Here is a 23,031-nt window from a genome sequence, read left to right as displayed (position 1 = left end):
AGCTACTTGGTTTCGCTGATGATATTGACATTACAGCACGCAACTTTGAGAAGATTTTAGATACGTACATCGGACTAAAAGCTGAGGCCAAGCGGACCGGACTAGCCATCAAAGCGTCAAAGACAAAGTACATGAAAGGCAGGGGCTCGAGAGAAGATAATATCAGCTACCCATTCCGCGTTCTGATTGGTGGTGATGAAATCGAAATGGTCGACGAGTTCGTGTACTTGGGCTCACTGGTGACTGCCGATAATGACACCAGCAGAGAAATTCAGAGACGCATATTGTCAGGAAATCGTGCTTACTTTGGACTGTGCAGGACGCTTCGATCGAGTAAAATTCGCCGCCGTACGAAGTTAACTATCTCCGAAACGCTGATTAGACCGGTTATGCTCTCTGGGCACGAGCCCTGGAAAATGCTTGCAGAGGATCCACGCGCACTGGGTGTTTTTGAACAGAAGGTGTTGCAAACCATCTTTGGCGGAGTGCAGATGGAAGACGGTACGTGGAGAAGGCGAATGAAGCATAAGCTGCACCAGTTGCTGGGAGGACCAACCCTCGCCCAAACGGCCAAGGTCGGGCGGTTACGGTGGGCCGGGCATGTTATTAGAATGTCGGAGAACAACCCGAAAAACAAAAGGTCCTCGATAATGATCCGACCAGAATAAGAAAAAGAGGCGCGCAACGTACAAGATGGATCGATCAAAATGAGGACGACCTGCGGACCATTCGCATCTACCGAGGCTGGCGGCAAACAGCCATAAATCGAGTTGAATGAAGACGCCTCCTGTATACAGTAGAGACCCGCGTGGTCTACGACTGAAAGAGTAAGAGTAAATTGTGATACTTGGAGGTATCACGAGCTGCTTTTGAATTTGATTTGAAAGACACGTTATCTAAGGCCCTTCAATGTCCAGGAAAACTCCCAAGCAAGATTGCTTTTGTGAGAAAGCTAATCTAACAAAGTTATAGCTGACTTTCTACGCTGGTATGCCTGTTGCATTTCATGTAACTGATGTACGCCTAAACTAACATCCTTGATTTAGTGATCGATAATACGTTCCACTGTTTTTTGATGAAATGAGCTATGATTAATAAACCTGAAATTTTTTGCTCCCTCATATTGCTGCGACCGCGTTTGGGAATAAATTCGACAATTATTTCCTACCAAGCTCTTCGAATATATTCTGTCGAAAGACTGAAGTGAGAATTTTCTTCAGAACATGTTTGAAATGTTTATACCTTTGTTGCAGTAACACTGAGAAAACTCGATCCTGCTCAGGAGACTTGCGCGGGGCGAACCTCTCAACTGTCCATTTGACCGATTTAATTGTCATTATTTTTCGAGCAAATGCCCTAGAAATGTAACGGAAAAGTCTCAGCAAAATTTGTCAGTGATTGTACCATATATCCTGGAAAATGAATGTTAAAAAGATAGTGAAGTACATCGCCTTCATCAGACAAGTACTCACCATCTGAAATTCTTGAGAAACCGACATGAAAATCCTTCTACTTCAAAATAAAAGTACGGGTGTGTAATGTCAGAGACATAACTGGATGTCGTGAATACGAATATGACACGCTTTATTTATGCTTCCGAATTCGAATTGGTAGTTGATCGATTGTTTGAATTGTGCAACTTTCCCCTCTTTCGTTACTAGAAATTTAAACGATGCACCTAGATTAAATTACAGATTAGTTACATTAAACATTCTGAAACGCAATTAAATATTATGAAATAAGCAGTATAGTTCTTTATAATAAAATAATGGTGGCTCTGAAAAGAACTTTTTATGTAAGCGTTCGTGATGAAGAGTGACGAGTTGAGTTAGTTCAGCACGCAGACTCTGAATTCTGAACCCATATTCCGGAACTAAGCTCTGAAACTCTGAATTCTAAACCTATATTGTGGAACTAAAATCTGAAACTTGAACTTCTCGTTACGACTACCGAAAAGCAAATGAGCGTTGCGACCTGAGCGTTTGAGCATGCACTCTCCGTCGCTGCTGGTTGAAGGTTTAACTTCCACGATGTCTGTTTCCATCGAACGAACGAAAAGAAATGATCGGTTTTCACCACGGTTCCCCTTTTATACGCATTCAGTTGAAGATATGTGCCTGACTACCTCAAAATCGTCGTCCTTGCGCGAAAAACCCAAGCGAAAGTGAAGAGTTTTCCGCATTGTTTTCAAATTTTGAGAAAACTTAATTTTTCAGTTGTTTGTGGTTATCTCACACTGTTCAAAATATTATCCTAAATTCCTGATCATATTTTTGATGAAATGGTGAAAGTAAAGTAAGTCGTATTCACGACAAAAAACTTATTTAATCTGCTACTTGAGGCTAGAGATATTTGTACAAAGGATTTTTCAAGCGCATCGCTCAGATGATCGAAAAACATTCTCGTAAGCTCTACGAGCAAACACAAATGCCTCCGACCCATTTCGGCGCAAGAGGTTCCAAGTTTTTTATTATATTTTCCGTAGTCTAGTAAGTTCAGCATTCCACCAAGAAGTTTCTCTAGTAACTCGCACAATCTGGATATATACAAGTGGATATATACCGCAACTATGAACTAGTTTGTCTCGTTAACAACTTTGTCACTCAAACAGCAAGTTGGTTCCTAAGTATCAATTTGCAACAAATTCTGATACGACTAGGTCCAAACTATGATTCTAGCTAAAAATCACTACTGCAGTGCCCTTAGCAAATTTTCCTTCGAATTTGCTAGTATTGTAGAAACAGTAGGGAGCCGTGAAGGAAAAACAACATTGCAAGAACAGCAACCCAGTCGTGAAAGAAAAACTCGTCGCCTTTCAGGCAAGCCTTAACGTCAGCGTAAACGCGACGAGTAAAAACAAAAATATCTTTTCACGGGCACTGGCCACTGCATCTGGCATAGTGACAGTAGTCTCGGCTTTCGGTAGACCTTCGGGAGAAAGACGGATGAACTTTCTTCTCATAATCACAAGCTCAGCTTGTACTAAAATCTTCGGGCTTCACCCGAAAGAAAATGTTAGGAGCTTAAAAACCCATAGTTGGGAAGAGTTACAAGGCAGTCAGTTTTAAAGAGTGCACGGTAAATAGTCGTAAGTCTCGGGCGTCGGCCCGTAGACAATTCAAAAGTTAGTCGGCTCCAAATAGTTGACGGTAAATAGCCGTTAGTAGTGAGTCAGTGTCTAGCCATTAATCGGACTTGTTGCACAACTGATCAGTTCCGAAACGCCAACATGATACGCGATAACCGATCGTGACTAGCAGGTTCAACAAACTGGCAATCACGACGAGCGGTCGAAACTAGACTAAAACAAGCAAAAGTTGGTTTAATCGCGCGCGAGTGTTCTGAATTTCAGACTTGCAGTTTTGTTTTGTTATCTGTGTTCTCATTTCACCAGAAGAAAACAAGTTAATCAATTAGCTTCTGTTGTAGGTAAATTAAGGTAAAAGCAGAACGAAAAGTGCAAAAATTCCGGCATTAAATTGATCCAAAAAAAATATTTAAGAGTATAGCCAAATAGAAGTGAGGAAATGCAGAAAAAAAAATTATTTTCTGACTGTGGAAAAGAAAACATCCCTTCAATCCTCGATGCACGCCGCTCGGACTGTGCGGCAATATAGGCTATTCGGATAAATAGGCTATTTACTACCAATTTTGAAACGAAGAATAAGTACTGATTTTGATCGATGTAATTCTAAGATCACTGATCAAATGATTTTAAGATCAGATCAGTTGTGATTTTTAGTGGAAAAAATTACAAGCGATCTTCTTCGGCAGTGATTTTGTTTTGATGAATTTTTGAGGATTTTTTTGTCGTGATTTACTTTACTATTGTGCGCTTTTCAAAATTTACCCTCTGAGAGTTGATCGTGAATATCTCTTGTTGTATCTAAAGTATCAACACAAGTTTTGCTACATGTCATCGGAAATCAATGAGGCAGAAACAGGTAGGGCAAACACAACTTTTTTGTGTCAGTGAGTGTTGCTTCAGTAAGCCAAGTAAAAATAAAAACAACGTGTTTGATTTCGTCACACCGGTCGGACTAGTTGGTATTGAAAGCATGTTTATTTTTGCCTATCTCATATAGAAAGGTTATGCAATCACTGTGAAAACTGACTTTTGAACCGAGGCCCGGAGGGCCGAATGTCATATACCATTCTACTCAGTTCGTCGAGCACCCAAAATGTCTTAGTGTGTGTGTATGTGTGTGTATATGAGTATGTGTGTACGTAACGTTTTTTGCACTAACTATTCTCGGAGCTGGCTGAACCGATTTAAACAAACCTAGATTCAAATGAAAGGTCTTGTGATGCCATACAAAATTCCTGAATATTATTTGGATCCGACTTCCGGTTCCAGAATTATGGGGTAAAATGTGCAAAAAATTGTGAAAATAAGTGCACTAACTTTTCTCAGAGATGGCTGAACCGATTCTCACAAACTTAGATTCAAATGAAAGGTCTTTTGGCCTCATATAAAATTTCTGAATATTATTTGGATCCGACTTCCGCTTCCGGAGTTATGGGGTAAAATGTGCAAAAAAATGAAAATATGTGTTCTAACTTTTCTTATAGATAGCGCAACCGATTTTCACAACCTAAGGTTCAACTAAAAGGTCCTGTGGTCCTATACGAGATTACTGAATTTCGTCCGGATCCGACTTCCGGATCCGGAAATATATGGTAAAGTGTGTTAAAAATTTTATACCATCACTGAAAAGGGCGAAAAATCGTAAAAAAATTTCTAATCCAACTTAAATCTTCTCCAATTGATTGTTTTTATCAGTAGATGGTCAAACAAACCGATTTCGGTTATTGTTATGAGAATCGAAGAAAATTATTTTGAAGAATACCACAGTATTATATATGATAGTATGATTGATATGAGAAAGGCACCATTACACCACTAGGTGGATTAAAACATGGTACAGTTCTCACGGAATGACGGTGTTGCAGATCACTTTTATGGCTTTTGAGGCACCAAGGATACTGTTCCCTGAGAAAGTGAACGAGATACAGACTATCTCTAAACTACTATTACCAAGGGTGGCAAAACTCGTTCATGAGGCTCATTCTCTTCCAATCATCCTTAAACCTTTTGATTTAAGACGTATTCCGCAAAATAATGGTAAAGATGAACCTCATCGCTGATCTAAACAAACACACTCACTCATGCAGAACATCACTGACACCAAGCTGTGAAGGTATTGATGCTTCTCACTTTTGATTTCATAGTGCCTAACTATCAATCCGAATTCTAAAAAGTAAGTATTGAGTTTGGCAGCACCGTACTGAGCTGCGCTGGTGAGTATATGTTTACATTATAGACCTACCAACAAAACCAAGATTTTCGGTTTTGTTTTTGCTGGTACTCAAAACGAGCACAAGTATTGATTTACTAAAACAAAAACCGAATTGTAGCGTGATGCACACGGCACCCGATTGAATTTCATGTCTCGAGCTAAACGCAACTGACTACAGAACCGAACACGATAGAGTCATAAGACTCTGATGCAATGTGTTGATGTACAAACACAACAAATCACAACTCACTAATCGTCTCTCAGTGGGTTCTGAATATTTGGCGTGCACTCAGCGCTCATCTGCTGATTGTTTGACACTACGATGTTGAGGCGATGTTTTCTCTACTGAAGTGGTTGCCCAGTTACTCAACTCGCTCAATGATGCTACTGAAGAAGATTAGCAGGTGAGCTAAACTCAGTGATGATCAAGGACAAAAACGAACACGAACACTGTTTTCATTATCGGAAAACCGCTCAACATTGTTTTAAACGGCTTTTCCGACGACATGGGGTAAAAATCTGTGCATTTTGCTCATTCAGATTATGATCATACTTCCAATCATTGTGATATAAACAGGTGGTGCAGGCCATATGTCTTACTTGTGTTGGTAATCAAAATTTTGTAAATAATTCGGTCTGATGTTGTACATAAAAACCTGTTTTAATCCACCTAGTGGTGTAATGATGCCTTTCTCATATCCATTACACTATCATGTATAATACTGTGGTATTCTTCAAAATAATTTTCTTCGATTCTCAAAAGAATAACAAAAATCGGTTTGTTTGACCGTCTACTGATAAAAACTATCAATTGGAGAAGATTTGAGTTCGATTTAGAAAACTTTTTACGGTTTTTCGCCTTTTTCAGTGATGGTATACAATTTTTAACACACTTTACCATATATTTACGGATCCGGGAGTCGGATCCCGATGAAATTCAGGAATTTCGTATGGGACCACAGGACCTTTTATTTGAACCTAAGTTTGTGAAAATCGGTTGCGCTATCTATGAGAAAAGTTAGAACATATTTTTTTCATTTTTGCACATTTTACCCCATAACTCCGGAAGCGGAAGACGGTACCAAATAATATTCAGGAATTTTTTATGGGGCCAAAAGACCTTTCATTTGAATCTAAGTTTGTGAGAATCGGTTCAGCCATCTCTGAGAAAAGTTAGTGCACTTATTTTCACAATTTTTTACACATTTTACCCCATAATTCCGGAACCGGAAGTCGGATCCAAATAATATTCAAGAATTTTGTATGGGACCACAAAACCTTTCATTTGAATCTACTCGACCGTCAAAGGCCACTAAGACGGTGAGCCCGGGCACGCGCCTCCACCGCCCTTTGCTTTCTTATGTGCATTGGGGTGTTCAAAGCATTACATGCCACATTGACATACATTAAATTATAATTTTTATCGATTTGATCAGCTCCATTCTTAAAAGAAATCAACTTACATGCCACACATGCAGTGTCTGTTGTACCGTTACTAAGCATCGGGGGCTACTGAGATATTGTTTATGAATACAAAAGCAACTGTTTATTGTATTGCGATCTGAAAAGAAAAATTAGACAGTACTGTTGTAGCCTACCAGTAAAAGTGTTTTTTTCTCTAGGAGGTTTTTTGCACACTTTCGGATCGGAAATTCACCGATTGACCAAGGCTAGGTCTCGACGGCCGTTCATCGTTCAGTAACTATAAGCTAAGTCCCACTTGTCCCGGGTTGGCGGTTCAATGCATAGGGCGCTGGTCTTACAAGCCAATTGTCGTATGTTCGAGCCCCGACCTGGAAGGATTCTTAGTGTCAGTAGGATCCATAGTACTAGACATGCAATGATTCTGTACACTAAGAATCGGCTGCGAATTCTGTTGAAACGGAAAGGCCAAATTCCACAAAAGGAATGTAATGCCAGGACTTTGACTTTGACTTAAGTACCACTTTTTCTCTTTTTTCCCATTTATCGTTCAATACCATTATATTTACCCTCCGTACGGACACAATTCCGCGCCATGGCAACAAATTCAAATTTGCCTGACCTTCGTCTAGATGGTAACATGAATGTTTCTGATGCTATTAAGACTCGCATAAAAATTTATCCCGATAGGTTTGCCCTCCCGGCCGGACCGTATGCGGTTTATATGCGGACCAAAGCTAATGGAAAAAATTAAATATCTTCAGACTATCGAAAGAGCTGACATCGCGATATAACATTCTACAAAAAATTGAAAAAGTACTCCCGGACAAACTTAGGGTCTCGTTAACTCGCAGGCTAACGTACTCGTTCAATTTGAGCTCTTCAAGCGGGACTATCGAGTGTACATTTTAGCTCGCGAAGTCAAGATAGGTGGCGTGATCACCGATCCGAGTCTGACTTGCCAGTACGTTCTTGCATATGAGGTGGGCGATTTCTAAAACCTCCATTTTAGGATGCTAAGATACTGGATTGTAACCAATTGCGTCTAGTATCGATCGCTGGGGATGGGACTATGTCATATATATAGGCTCGTATCAAGTGACTTTCGCTGTCTTGGCTTTGCCTAACTATGTCCTCCCGGACAAAGCTCGTTTACATGTTCGCCTCTTTGAGCTCCTTCCAGCACCGACGTTGGTTTTAGAACACTAAAACTCACACGGTACGGGCTGGGGCTGTCTTCACGATGATGCCAAAATCAGCTATGATCCGTGATATTTATGAAAACTTCAATATCACTAAATTTCTGTTTGAGCTGTTAGTAGAATATTCTCACTGATAGTACTGTTGTTGTACCGTTTAATTCCACTATGTCACGTCATTACACTCTCACAAAGTCACTATTTTCACAGTCACTATTTTCACAGTCACTATTTTCACGAAAGCGCATCAAACGTTATAATACAGATACGTATTTCGGAATGTTATTTACATCCTTTTTCAGTGTATCGGTTTTATGAGGTTATAAGTTACCGATACATTGAGGAAGGATTTAAATAACATTCCGAAATACGTATCTGTATTATAACGTTTGATACGCTTTCGTGAAAATAGTGACTTTGTGAGAGTGTAATGACGTGACATAGTGGAATTAAACGGTACAACAACAGTACTATCAGTGAACTTCAATATGACAATTTTGAATATGGGAGAAACGGATTCCTAATAAATGGTAAATAATGCGCAAAACTAGAAAAAAAAGCCTACGGTAAAGAAATCTTGGCACTGTCCAAGGCACTGTTTAAGGAAGAAATAAAGGAAATCCAGCTTCTGAAGAAGGAGCTGGAAGAATATAAACGGACAACCACGAGAAGTAAGCCCAGTTGATACGGTTGAACTGCTACGGCGTCAATTTGAGGCGCAGCTGGAAAGCCAAAAGATACGTGACGAGGTTTTCCAAAAAGCCATGCTTGAAATGGCAAACAAAATTCATCAAATTAAAAACGATCCCGAAATTGTCAGCACTTCCACGGCTTCCACAATAAAACTACCGATGAAGAAAGAAGGATCTGTAACATACAAACTACGCCTCCCAGTTGATACGGTTGAACTGCTACGGCGTCAATTTGAGGCGCAGCTGGAAAGCCAAAAGATACGTGACGAGGCTTTCCAAAAAGCCATGCTTGAAATGGCAAACAAAATTCATCAAATTGAAAACGATCCCGAAATTGTCAGCACTTCCACGGCTTCCACAATAAAACTACCGATGAAGAAAGAAGGATCTCTAACATACAAACTATACTATACAAACAGAGTGGTGCTCGGACTGGAGACGACTAAAGAAAGCAGTTAGTCACAGGATAAAGTACGTCGAGAAACTGAAAGCAAAAGTAACGAAAACCGATTTCAACAGGCACATAACGCCTGCTAACTCTCAACTATCAGAAATCCTACTATTGAGACAAATTCAAGAGCAGTCCTTCCCATCAGAACTTATTTCATTACTTAACAACGATAATATTCAACGAGAGAGTTCTGTCAAAGACCACGATTTAGAATTGAATGAAAACGGTCTCATTAGGATCTCCGGACGAGTAGAAAACATGAACCCTATACTACTACCAAACAAAGGTCATGTAACAAACCTCATTATAAAGCATTTCCACGAACAATACCTACATCGAGAAACGGAAACTGTCATAGCTCAAATACGCAAACATTTCTGGATTCTCAACATTAGGACCGCTGTGAAAAGAGTTGCAGCTAAATGTCAGTTTTGTAAAAATAAAAAGGCAAGCCCCCACCCACCTAAAATGGGCAATCTGCCAAGCTGTCGAACGACTCCCGGACTTAAACAATTTACACACACAGGAGTAGACTTTTTTGGACCTATGGAGGTCGTGATTGAAAGAAGATGCGAGAAGCGCTGGGGCGCACTCTTCACCTGCATGGCAACCCGAGCGGTACACCTCGAGTTAGCAGATGACTTAAGTACAGATTCACTTACAATCTGCATCAAAAATCTCCAAAGCAGACGCGGCAAGGTATCGGAAATGTATAGCGATAATGGAACTAATATGGTTGGAGCTAGTAAACTTATGAAGGAATTAGAGTACCGAACAGCCATTGAAGGAATAAAATGGAATTTTATACCACCCTCTGCTCCACATTTTGGGGGAGCTTGGGAACGCATGATGCAAGAAGTCAAGAAACTTCTTAATGAAAAATTATGGCCGGTATCAAAACCAAAAGAAAGTGTGCTAAGAAATGCTTTAATTGAAATAGAGCATCTTTTAAACAGTCGACCGCTTACACACATACCCATGGATGCCAACGATGATGAACCCTTAACTCCAAATCATTTTTTGATTGGATGCTCAGGAGGAACATATCCATCTCTTAACGATACAACCAAAACCGAAGCATCAAGAGAAAACTGGAAGAAAGCTCAACTTGCTACTAGTAAATTCTGGGATAGATGGAGTACTGAATACCTTCCCAAATTAAATAAAAGAGAAAAATGGAGACAAACCGCTGACCCTTTACAACCCGGCGATGTCGTAGTTTTCCCAGAAAAAGGCAAGAAGGGAAAATTCCATAAAGGGATTATAACGGAAGTATGAAGATCAAAAGACGGACAGACAAGGTCCGCTATAGTACATGAGGACAACCAAAGTCGAAGTGTTTGTTTCAAAATATCCGGTACCAACAAAAATCGGTATCAAATGGAGAGTGTACGTACAGTAAACAAATTATCACTACCACGCCAAACACTCGAGTATAATGAAATTAAAGAAAAATACACACACCTCAAAAATATTCCGATACAAGAGTATGTCAATGCAGAACCAACGTTATTAATTGGACTTGATCATCCACGACTGCTAACGGCAACGAAACAACGTATAAATGAAATCGGACCAGTCGCGGCCAAGACACCCATCGGCTGGCTAATATACGGCAGGACAAACTCTAGACATCAACAGGACACATATTCATGCGTTATTAAGGAACAAGATGCTCTCCGTGAGGAAATACAGAAATATTTTTCAACCGAAGAATTCAAAGAGGTTTCAAAGACACGAATCATCCAATCAACAGCAGAAAACATCTAAGAACGACCATGGCTCAATATACAACCTAACGGCTATCCTGACAATTATATCAACAGTGCTCATCGCAGCTATAGCTATCAGTACGATCTACTATAAGAAAAACAGCGGACGACGACCAATTACAAAACGACCAACGTTCAAAATGACGAATAAACCCACCCCTATTCCGCGTAGAAGACCACCAAGAAAGATAACAGCCATAAGCGATGAAACAGTTTAAGCTTGTATAACAAAATTTAGATTCTGTTGTCGCAAAATCAAAGTAGATAATCAGAAACACACTATAGAAGACTTAACTTATAACAAGCGTAAACAAATAATGCAAAATTAAGTTATAAGGTACTCGTACGCAAAGAGAACATTGACTAGCAATGAACCATGAAGCGTCGGCAGCTTGTTCTTGTAAGATCTACTGGATAGACTTACGGGGCCCGGTATATCGCCGACGCAAACCTTAAATCCAAAACAAAAATCAGCTGTTATTGCCGTAACACTCGTTCATTCATGATTAAAGAAACTTTGACCGCAATAATTCATACAACTAGTACTTACTGCACACCGCGAGGAAGAATCAAATTACATCAACTGCACTCGGCGTTGAGTCCGGTCGGTCACATCGTAAAACAGACAAATTATGCTATGTCAACATTGTCGATGCCGATGCCATTGTCGCACCGCGATATATTGATATATATTTAATAAGATAAGCGGCGCAACGTAGGAACATAAGGAATCATTCAAGTATTCAATGTACTTATATATATTTGTAAATAATTGGCTTTAAGACACAGTCAAAATCCAAACCTCATTCAGCCAACATTCGTTTCGAAACACCGGAGCTCTTCGTTGCTTTCCACCTTGCTTCCCTTGGACGAAGGGCCCCATTCCAAAGTCTATAGCGTGTAGCATTTGTTACGCAGGTGCCACAAACTATAGAATTCAATCTAGACTTAGAGGTGGCTTGTACCGCAGGACATCTCTAACTAGAACCTTGGTCGAACGTCGTAAGCCACCTCTAAGTCTAGATTGAATTCTATAGTTTGTAGCACCTGCGTAACAAATGCTACACGCTATAGACTTTGGAATGGGTCCTTCGTCCAAGGGAAGCAAGGTGGAAAGCAACGAAGAGCTCCGGTGTTTCGGAACGAATGTTGGCTGAATGAGGTTTGGATTTTGACTGTGTCTTTATTGATAATTTTTGGGTTTTTATATCTAAATTTCTTAAAGCCAATTATTTACAAATATATATAAGTACATTGAATACTTGAATGATTCCTTATGTTCCTACGTTGCGCCGCTTATGTTATTGAATATATATCAATATATCGCGGTGCGACAATGTTGACATAGCATAATTTGTCTGTTTTACGATGTGACCGACCGGACTCAACGCCGAGTGCAGTTGATGTAATTTGATTCTTCCTCGCGGTGTGCAGTAAGTACTAGTTGTATGAATTATTGCGGTCAAAGTTTCTTTAATCATGAATAAACGAGTGTTACGGCAAAAACAGCTGATTTTTGTTATGGATTTAAGGTTTGCGTCGGCGATAATCAGCAAGACCAAATGCACTGGTTTCATCCCTTTTCTCGACCTCACTACGATTGGATTGTACGTGGAAGGTGATCCCTGATCCCCACGATAGCGATCATCTCCCTATCATAATTTCAATCGCCAGCGGATTAAGATGATCGGAAACAATCAATGTTTCGTAATATTCATCCGAAATATTGATTAGGAGAGAGAGAGACGAGAAACAACACAAGAATGACTGTGAGAGAGAGAGAGAGAGAGAGAGAGAGAGAGAGAATAGGAACAACATAAGAATGACTGCCTTGATTCTCGGTACCACGATTTAAGCTCAGGCAAAATGTGTACCTGGCGCACAAACAAACAACACTGAACGCGGAAAGAACCTCGGCGTTGAAATTGTTTAAAACAAGTTGAACACCTGATAATTATCGCAAACTAACATCACTGAACGCGGATCCAATCCAAAAATCCATCAAATGTTGTAATATCTTCGATAAACCCTTCCACAATAGGTAATGCGATTGGCTTTAAATTGATGCAACATGGGTTACTTAACATCGAACAAATCCGTAAAGTTTGTTAGGTGGGCCAAAATATATGAGTGATCAAAATACCTGTTACGCTATTACAATTGATTACTATTGTTAGTACTTCCGCAACCAAAAGCTGGATATCGGCATAGTAAAATTCGGTTCATTCAACCATACACTAATATGACATACAAATTTATTTACGATTCTCTATGAAGATTTTAATTTTGGAAAAAATGTGTTGGTAGTCGGGTTTGGTTTATTTGGTTACAGACTTCCATGGTCTACAAACTAGAGATATTAACTAGCAAATATTAAAAGAGAGCTTATGACAAAAATATTCTTGAAACTGACATTTTTACACTAAGCCCCTTTCCTTCGGAAGTAGGAGTTTAAGCCGAATGAAAATTGGAATATTCTTATGGTATCTTGAGACTTTTCATTTAAATCGTAGTTTGTGGAAATCGGTTCAGCCATCTTCGAGATAAGTGAGTGATACTATTTCACATTTTTGTGCATATCACTCTGTAATTCTCGAACCGGAAGTTGGATTCAAACAAAATTTCCGGAACTTTGTATGAGACCATGAGACCTTTCATTTGAATCTAAGTTTATGAAAATCGGTTCAGCCCTCTCCTAGAAAAGTGAGTGACATTATTTTCACATTTTTGGTGTATTAATTTCACTTTTTGTGCATATCACCCTGTAGTTCCGGAACCGGACGTCAGATCCAAATTGAATACAGGAACTTTGTATGGGACTATGAGACCTTTCATTCGAATCCAAATTTATAAAAATCGGTACAGCCATCTCCGAGCAAAGTGTGTGACATTATTTTCACATATTTGTGCATATCACCCTGTAATTCAGGAACCGGAAATCGGGTTTAATTGACATTTAGGAACTTTGTACGGGACCGTAAAGTCTTTCATTTGAATTTGAGTTTGTGAAAATCGATCTGGCCATCTCCGAGAAAAGTGAGTGACATTATTAGTGCATTTTTGTGCATATCACTCTGTAATTCCGGAACTTTGTTTGAGACCATGAGACCTTTCATTTGAATTTAAGTTTATAAAAATCGGTTCAGCCATCTCCGAGAAAAGTGACTGACATTATTTTCACATTTTAGGTGCACCCTGTAATTACGAAACCGGAACTCGGATTCAATTGAAATCCAGGAACTATGTATGGGACTGAAATTTGAATTTGAGTATTTGAAAATCGATTCTGCCACAAAAGTGGCCGAGCAAAGTGAGTGACGTTATTTTTACATTTTGTGCATATCACTCTGTAATTTCGGAACCGAATATTGGATTCAAACTAAATTCCGGAACTTTGTATGAGACCATGAGACCTTTCATTGAATCTAATTAACACATTCAGTATGTATCTCACAGCACTTTTAAAACATGTCACATCACAGATAAGTATTCAAGTATTACTTATATTCATCAACAGTGTATCAGGTTTCTAAGTTAATTTACTTAAAATCCTGATATACTGATGATGAATATAAGTAATATTTGAAATACGTATATGTGATGTGACGTCTATTATACATGTTTTAAAAGTGTTGTGAGATACATACTGAAGATGTATAGTGACGTGATATACCTATAGTAGAATTCAATGGTATAAAAATTTTTATTCTATCACACAGATGCTTCTGCTTCTAATCCGCTGCAAACACCCATTTCATCAAACTGGGAAGCATTCATTATCGTTGTTTGAGTAGTGCCTCAGGTTACATCCAGTCAATTCGATGGTGAACGAAAACTTCGAAAGGCTTGTCGTGCTTAATTCTCACGCCCGTTTTATGTACTTGAATTTGCATTAGATGGCTCAGAATATTAATCCTTCTTCTTTGTTTCTAATCGTGCTCATTTCTTGGATACTTCTAATGCTACGGTGTTTTTCATCAAATCCACGAAAGAAGAGATTCGTGGAATTTCGGATCACATACGCCCTCAGGTGACTCCCAAGATTTTAACCTTTTTTTCATTTCTCGTTTAGAAAGGCTATGCAATTACTGTGGAACCCGACTTTTTAACCGAGACCCAGAGGGCCGAATGTCATATATCATTCGACTCAGCTTGACGAACTGAGCAAATGACTGTGTGTGTATGTAACAAAATATGCACTCACTTTTCTCGGAGATGGTTGAATTGGTTTTCACAAACCAAGATTCAAATGAAAGGTCTCGTGGTCCCATAGCCTGCTATTGAATTTCATTCCGATCCGGCTTTCAACTATGATGATATGCTCCAAAAAATGGAAAAAATATGCACTCACTTTTTCCAGAGATAGATGAACCGGTTTTCACAAACCTAGACTCAAATAAAAGGTTATGGTTCCATTGTCTGCTGTTGAATTTCATTTGGATCCGACTTCCGGTTCCGGAGTTACATGGTAATATGTGATTAGAGAAAAAGTGTACAGTTTTCTTTAAATTTCTAGAACATTTTATTCGGATCAGACTTTCGGTTTCGGAAATAAACCAATATATTTGCAAGGCTTGTTAGTTAGTTAGTTGTATTATGTTATATTATATTGTGCTAAATTATATTATATTATGCTCAAGTATATCGACAACGGGGAGGGGCAGGGAGTGCATCAGGGTATCTTACAAGTGAATGACTGGATGATGGAGTGGATTGCCAACCTGACGCGGGGGAAGCTTTGTGTTTCTCCCTGAAGGTCTGAAATGAGTAAAACGCACCCTTCTAACAAACAAACCATCAGGCGGGTTTAAGCTGGTACAGATACAGATCACACAAATGACCAAAAAAAACCATAGGTAATACTTGCACATTTTGACAAACCATTGCCAAAGATTCAAATTAGTTATTTCTCTAGCGAAATTTAAAAAGTATATGTTTAACAATGAAATATTGTTTTTAACATTTTAGCGTATTATATATCATACGGTGGGATAATACACCAGTATTAGGATCGTTAACCGATAAACTCGAGCTTCAGAATTTTCTGATTAGTTGAAAAACTCTTACCATCAGCAAATCAAATCCATTTTGTTATATCTTCGAAATGTAGAATATTCTAAAAATTGGCTGCAAAAAATAGCGATAAGGATAGAAAGCCTTTAGGATTTGACGAACAAGTGATTATGGAGAAAAACTTAGAACTTAGAAAAGGAAGTATGAATAACTCCATAGGAAAAACTATCAAATGAGCTCACGACAATTCAAATAAATCGTAAAAATATCCCAAATAGCATACAAATAGAAATAGGCAATCCATTTTCCTAAAAGTGAAAAAATGGAAACAATTGAAGTTTCTTTTTTATCTTCGATTAAACAGGTTTAAGCTTTAAGGTCATTCATCACTTCGGGCCAGAACAATTTTCTGACCCTGTGTGCGGGGTTGGGAAACGAACCCAGGTAGCATCAAGAAATTTATTGCAGCATCAAGTTGTTTATTGCAGCTTACAATACGATATATACAAATAATTATATTATCAATAACAATTCGTTCAAAACCGAAACGAAGGTATATTATGGACGAAATGCATCAAATATTTCTGTTTATATTGCGCCTTCATCTCCGATAGTAATTCTACAGGTACAATTTAAAAGACATTGAATCGTATACAGGATCCGCCATATAACTTTTTTTTAAACATTAAATAAAACACAAACGGTTCATCCGATTTCAATTTTTTCAATCCTACCGGGTAATTGTGGAACATAATTTCATTCAAATGGCTGCCTCGGCTGACCTTACAGTACTACATACGATCGGTCCAGTTATGTAGTACATTTTCGATTGTTTGCAGTTTCATTTCAGCTATGGCTGCACGAATGTTGTCCTTCAAGGCTTGAATTGTCTCTGGCTTGTCCACATAACACTTATCTTTGACAGCTCCCCAAAGATAATAGTCTAACGGCGTCAAATCACAGCTCCGAGCCGGCCAAACGACATCCGAATTTCGAATGATAATTCGATCTTCGAAGACTGTGCGCAGAAGATCGATCGTAGCGTTGGCTGTGTGGCACGAAGCGCCGTCCTGTTGGAACTAAATGGTGTTCAAGTCTTCCTCTTCAAGTAATGGGAAGAACCAATCGCTAATCATGGCGCGGTAGCGCTCGCTATTGATTGTGGCGACGGTTCCTGCCTCATTTTCGGCCCAATGATGCCGCCAGACCAAAATCCGCACCAAACCGTCACTCTCTGAGGATGCATCGGCTTCTCCATGATAACGTGCGGGTTTTCCGTCCCCCAGATGAGACAATTTTGCTTATTAACATACCCGCCGAGATGAAAATGTGCCTCATCCGAGAATACGATTTTTTGACAAAAATCGGCGTCTTCTTCAAGCTGATTTTCAAAGTATAACTGCACTATTTTCAAGCGTTCCTCAAGTGTATACACACCCATTTTCGTTCAGCGGAAGGATAAAACTAAGTTTCTGTCAAATCAGAAGTAACATTAAGGTTACCAATGTCGAAATAACCGCTAGAAAGAATATGAAATCATAGAGCCATAGGAAGAGCAAGGATGTGAAGAATAAAGTGCGGAAAAGTGAGACGTGACAAGGGTCATTTAAGTAAGCAGAAGGCTTCTCGTATCTAAACTTTTACCTTCTACCAGAGGAGTCGAACTTAGGCATCTTAGCGATACGAGTTATCCGAGTCTCTGATATGTCAGAAAGTAAAGGCAAAGGTCATTTGCCATTTACTGTCCGAACCGGCAAAAGTAAAGTTACAAGAAGTTGTCACATTCTGCCCACGACGGTTTCTCACACAATGTGTTTCATTGTGTTGATATTTTCTCATACAGTTAGTTATAACACCGGAATGGAAGATTTATCCGAAACTATTGCTTGAGTGCCTGGAGTTGTAGCGTATGGCTATGCGTCCCAGGGTGCAAGCGGCGCACGGACAGAGCTCCATTCATCGCTGTGTGTGATGGAATCCCATCAAATTTTTACTTTTTATTTTTTTATTTATGACTTCTGGTCAGTCAGTATATTTTACTTTTTTCGTTTTTTTTTAACGATATCAAACTAACTAGAGATTATAAGAGGAGAAAGAATATGAAATCATAGAGCCATAGTACTCAAGGAAGAGCAAGGATGTGAAGAATAAAGTGCGGAAAAGTGAGACGTGACAAGGGTCATTTAAGTAAGCAGAAGGCTTCTCGTATCTAAACTTTTACCTTCTACCAGAGGAGTCGAACTTAGGCATCTTAGCGATACGAGTTATCCGAGTCTCTGATATGTCAGAAAGTAAAGGCAAAGGTCGTTTGCCATTTACTGTCCGAACCGGCAAAAGTAAAGTTACGAGAAATTGTCACATTCTGCCCACGACTGTTTCTCACACAATGTGTTTCATTGTGTTGATATTTTCTCATACAGTTAGTTATAACACCGGAATGGAAGAGTTATCCGAAACTTTTGCTTGAGTGCCTGGAGTGGTAGCGTATGGCTATGCGTCCCAGGGTGCAAGCGGCGCACGGACAGCGCTCCATTCATCGCTGTGTGTGATGGAATCTCATCAAATTTTTACTTTTTACTTTTTTGTTTTTGACTTCTGGTCAGTAAGTATTTTTTACTTTTTTCGGTTTTTTTAACGATATCAAACTAACTAGAGATTATAAATAAAGTGAAAGTGCTTATATATGCAGACGACATGAAACTCTTCATGGAAATTAAAAATATCAACGACGCTGTAATATTCCAGAACGGAATCAATCTATTCCACATTTGGTGCTGCAAAAGTCTTCTTCAACTCAATGTGAAAAAATGCAACTCAATAATTTTCAGTAGGAAAAACGAAACCCATTCTGTAGACATATTTTTAGGAAATCAAATATTAGAAAAAAAAATAATTGTACGAAATTTAGGTGTAATATTGAACTCCAAACTCACATTTTTGGAACATTACAACACAATAATCAATAAATCAAATAGTATGCTGCGCTTTATCAAACGCTTCAGTCATAATTTTCAAGACCCATATACTATAAAATTGCTATATTGTACATATGTCAGACCTATTTTGGAATATTGCAGCCTAGTATGGAATCCACACAACAAAAATAATTTCTTTTATATGTACTTCGTAAATTAATTTGAACAGCATTTCCTCTACCATCATATGAAGCACGATGCATGCTATATACAAACACTTAAAGAACGCTGCGAATTGCAATGCTTCATTTTATCAGCGACATCATTATCACTATTATCGCAATTAAATTTTTATATACCTAGCCGTCAACTACGTTCCAGGAAATTATTTTTAGAAAAACATATAAAACCAAATTATGCAAAATACAGTTCAGTCAATAGAATAATGCGCCATTAATAATTAGTATGTGAGTGAACATTGTAAACAATTTATATGTAGTCTACATTTGACGAAATAAATATACAAATATATATATATATATATATATATATATATATATATATATATATATATATATATATATATATATATATATATATATATATATATATATATATATATATATATATATATATATATATATATATATATATATATATATATATATATATATATATATATATATATATATATATACATATATATATATAGTCAAATTATTTATGTATTGATTCATTCAAAAATTATCACATACATTTTTCTTCTGCAGGAGTCGACTATATGCATCCAGATTTGAAGTTCAATTATGTAAGTACTATTCAAAAAATAATAATACTATATGAATTAAATTATATTATAACGAATTTTCACTGATTTTTGTCGTGCAAATAAAAGTGGGTGAATAATGTCAAAGACATAACTGGATTATCTAAAGTCGTTCTCATAAGTTGATATACTGTCACACTCATTTAACATGCCTAATACCAAGCCTGAAAGAGAGTTGGAACGGTTACTTTGAAATATCATAGCTCAGTTGTTACTTGACCAATTTCGAAAAATTTTACACCCTCGAATTTTGTGAAGTTTGTAGACAACAAAAGCGTCAACAGCAGTAAGCAGAAAAAATGAACTTGCAAAGAGGAAGGACGCGGAAGGTAAAACAGCCCCCACCAGACAACTCACAGATGAGTCTGGACGATTTACGCTATTTAAAAACAAACAAAAATCACAAATTGGAATCCGCACATGGACGGATTAGAAAACATAGGCTTTGGATGAGACGAAAAGGAACACTTGGGAGCACTCTCATATTTTGAAGAATACGAAATAAGCATGAATAATAATGACATCAAATTTGATCTGCTGAAATTTTCGAAACATAAAGCTAGTGAAAGCGAATTAGGCGGCGAACATTCTTCAACCGAATGAGCAGTTGAAGATTGTCATCGATGATAGGAGAATTTAATTTAGTTTGAGCTTTGGGAACTGAAAGATTTCGTGCTTCGATAATGTAATGATTCAAATTATCAATTGCTGAGTCGATATCCGCAGAATTTTCTGAAATAGTTTCATGATTTTCAATGTGAGATCTGTAATCCAACCAATTAGCTCTATGATAGTTGAATATAGAACTAATTGGATTCATTATAGCTTCGTTGGAAAGTCTGAATGTTACAGGAAGATGATCTGAGTCAAAGTCAGTATGTGTAATCGGTTCACTACAAATGTGACTTTGATCTGCTAGAACCATATTAATTGTAAACGAATTTTTCACGGAAGAGAAACAAGTCGGATTACTGGGATGACGAACTGTGAAGTAACCAGCTGAGAGTTGATTATGAAGTATTTTACCATTACTGTTATTTTGCCTACAATTCCACTGGACATGCTTTGCATTTAGGTCCCATATTACGAAAAATTTCGATCGATATCTTGTAAGTTTTTGCAAATCGCCTTTAAAGAAATTTAATTGTTCGCCGGTGCATTGGAATGGCAAATATGCTCCAGCGATGAAATAAATTCCATGAATGATTTCAACTTCGATTCCCAAGCTTTCAATAACTTTAGTATTGAAAGAAGGTGAAATTCGATGTTTAATTTGCCATTGGACAAAAATGGCAACTCCACCACCCATTCCAGTAAACCTGTCAAATCGATGAACCACATAATGTGGATTACTTTTCAATTTGACATTTGGTTCAAGAAAAGTTTCTGTCACAATGGCAATATGGATTTTGTGAACTTCGAGAGAATTATAAAATTCATCTTCACTCGATTTCAAAGATCGAGCATTCCAATTTAAAATATTCAAATAATTATTTAACATCACTGTTAAATTTTAAATTTATTATAATTTTATTTGCAAATTGCCATCTGATTTGAAATGCTTCAAAAAGTGATGAAGTCGAATTCATTCGGATCATCGGATGATTATTTACATTAGATGAAATAGGTGGTAGATTTCTACCTAATATACCAGCATAACTGACATTAGAAGAAGATGATGACGAGGTCGATCTACCTGTCAATAAATTGTTTTCGTTAGAAGACGAATTGGCAGGCGCACCTGTTTTTTGTTTTGAATTCGAAGAAATCAGTGCCTTAGAAGAATTAGGCGTGGCATTTGAAACGGTTTTTTGATTTTCAGGTATGTTAATTTAAGGTCGTTGATTTAACTTGTTGTCTAATCAAACGAGCGTTTAAATTTTTTTTTCCTGACAGGACATTTCAAATAATTGGATTTATGATTTCCATTGCAATTTGAACATGAAAATTTATCAGTGGTTTCATTCATTGGACAAACGTCTTTCAAATGCGATTTACCACAATTCAAGCTCCGTATATCCATATGACCATTTTTGGTTCCATGGCCGAAGCCTTGGCAACGACGACATTGCGTTAAGTTTGCAACACGATTATGACATTTATAATGTTCCCAATGGACTTTTATGTGGGAAATGAAAAGTACTTTTTCTAAAGTCCTTAAATTGTTTACATCACTTCGATTGAAGTGTATTAAGTAAAGTTCATGGGAAATTTCAGAGCGTGGTTTAGAAGTACCATTCGCTCTTTTGTCGTGAATACGACTTACTTTACTATGGGGCGCCTTTTGAAAATTTACCCTCTGAGAGAGCGATAAGTTTTTGATCGTGAATATCTCCTGTTATATCTAACGAATCAACATAATTCTTGCTACATGCCATCGGAAATATGATCACAGTTTTATGATAAAACTTTCAGTTGTGTGACATATTCTTAAATAGTTCACAATTAAACTTTTCTGAAATGTTTGGTATAAACGAGTATCAAACAAGATAATTCATAAGGCGCGTTTGCCTTTCTCGTATTTTGAAAGCTCATAGCTCAGTGATCTGTAGAAGGATTTATATAATCTAACTACCAATAGAATCGAAAATCTTCAACTTGAACGTGTATTACAACAATATTGAAGTTTTTCAATAGTACACTATTGAAAAACCTGTTTGATTTAACCCATGACAGCACCAGCCAATCAGAACGCGAGATGTCTGTATCTATACAAGAGCATCCATATAAAAGTTGAATGGTTCATTTTTCCTACCATTTGCTGAGCAACTCTTCCCGAAACAAGACACACGACAGCAACATCGAGGACCTGTCGTCTCATTGTTTCCCGATATGAATGCACGAGACACCGTCAGCACAATGACACCGAAAAAGGCAGCCAAAAAGTCCAGCAAGGCCCATTGCCGAAACAAGACACACACGAGAACCATCTCAGATCTCAATATTTCCTACCAAAAGATTCATCAAGATGGGAGTTAAAATAATTTGCACCGTCACTAACACATTCAATTACGAACGGCAATGCGAAAGCGAAAGTGATGATTTTGAACACATCTTTATACTAGTATACAAATATGCCGTGCGAAACAGAGTTGCCACAGATCAATATGTATTTTTGTCGCGATTACTTTAGTATGCGGCCGAAAACAAACATTGTTAGAACAAATGTTTCCACTTGATTTGCGCATTCTACTTTCCAGGCGTATCAAAACTGGCTAAACTTAAAGCAATTCTAAATATTTCTTTATCACAGTGATGTGGTCATCCTGAAAAGGACGGGGTTTTCAACGGATGGCCAGCTGCAGATGGCGAGGGATGATTTTCGTTTTCGTTGTCATGGGCAGCGTTACAGGCCAATTCCAACACTTCGGCAACCAAGTACTCCATCACTGCCGCCAGATAGACCGATGCACCAGCACTGACACGCTAGGCGTAGTTCCC

General features: G+C 38.0%; 1 protein-coding gene across 6 annotated transcripts in view; it reads left to right on the top strand.

Moving 5' to 3' along the window:
* LOC131440647 (neuroendocrine convertase 2) overlaps positions 1-23,031 on the top strand; it is a 457,599-nt gene that overhangs the window by 256,537 nt on the left and 178,031 nt on the right. For all 6 annotated transcript variants that reach the window (XM_058612109.1, XM_058612115.1, XM_058612110.1 and 3 more), the window contains exon 5: positions 19,535-19,572. In XM_058612109.1, the coding sequence (XP_058468092.1) occupies positions 19,535-19,572 (38 nt within the window). The remainder of the gene's footprint in view (positions 1-19,534; positions 19,573-23,031) is intronic.

This window comes from Malaya genurostris, chromosome 1 (assembly GCF_030247185.1).
Source record: "Malaya genurostris strain Urasoe2022 chromosome 1, Malgen_1.1, whole genome shotgun sequence".
NCBI lineage: Eukaryota > Metazoa > Arthropoda > Insecta > Diptera > Culicidae > Malaya > Malaya genurostris.
The sequence above is the reverse complement of the archived record's forward strand: the minus strand, read 5'-3'. Positions and strand labels throughout refer to the sequence as shown.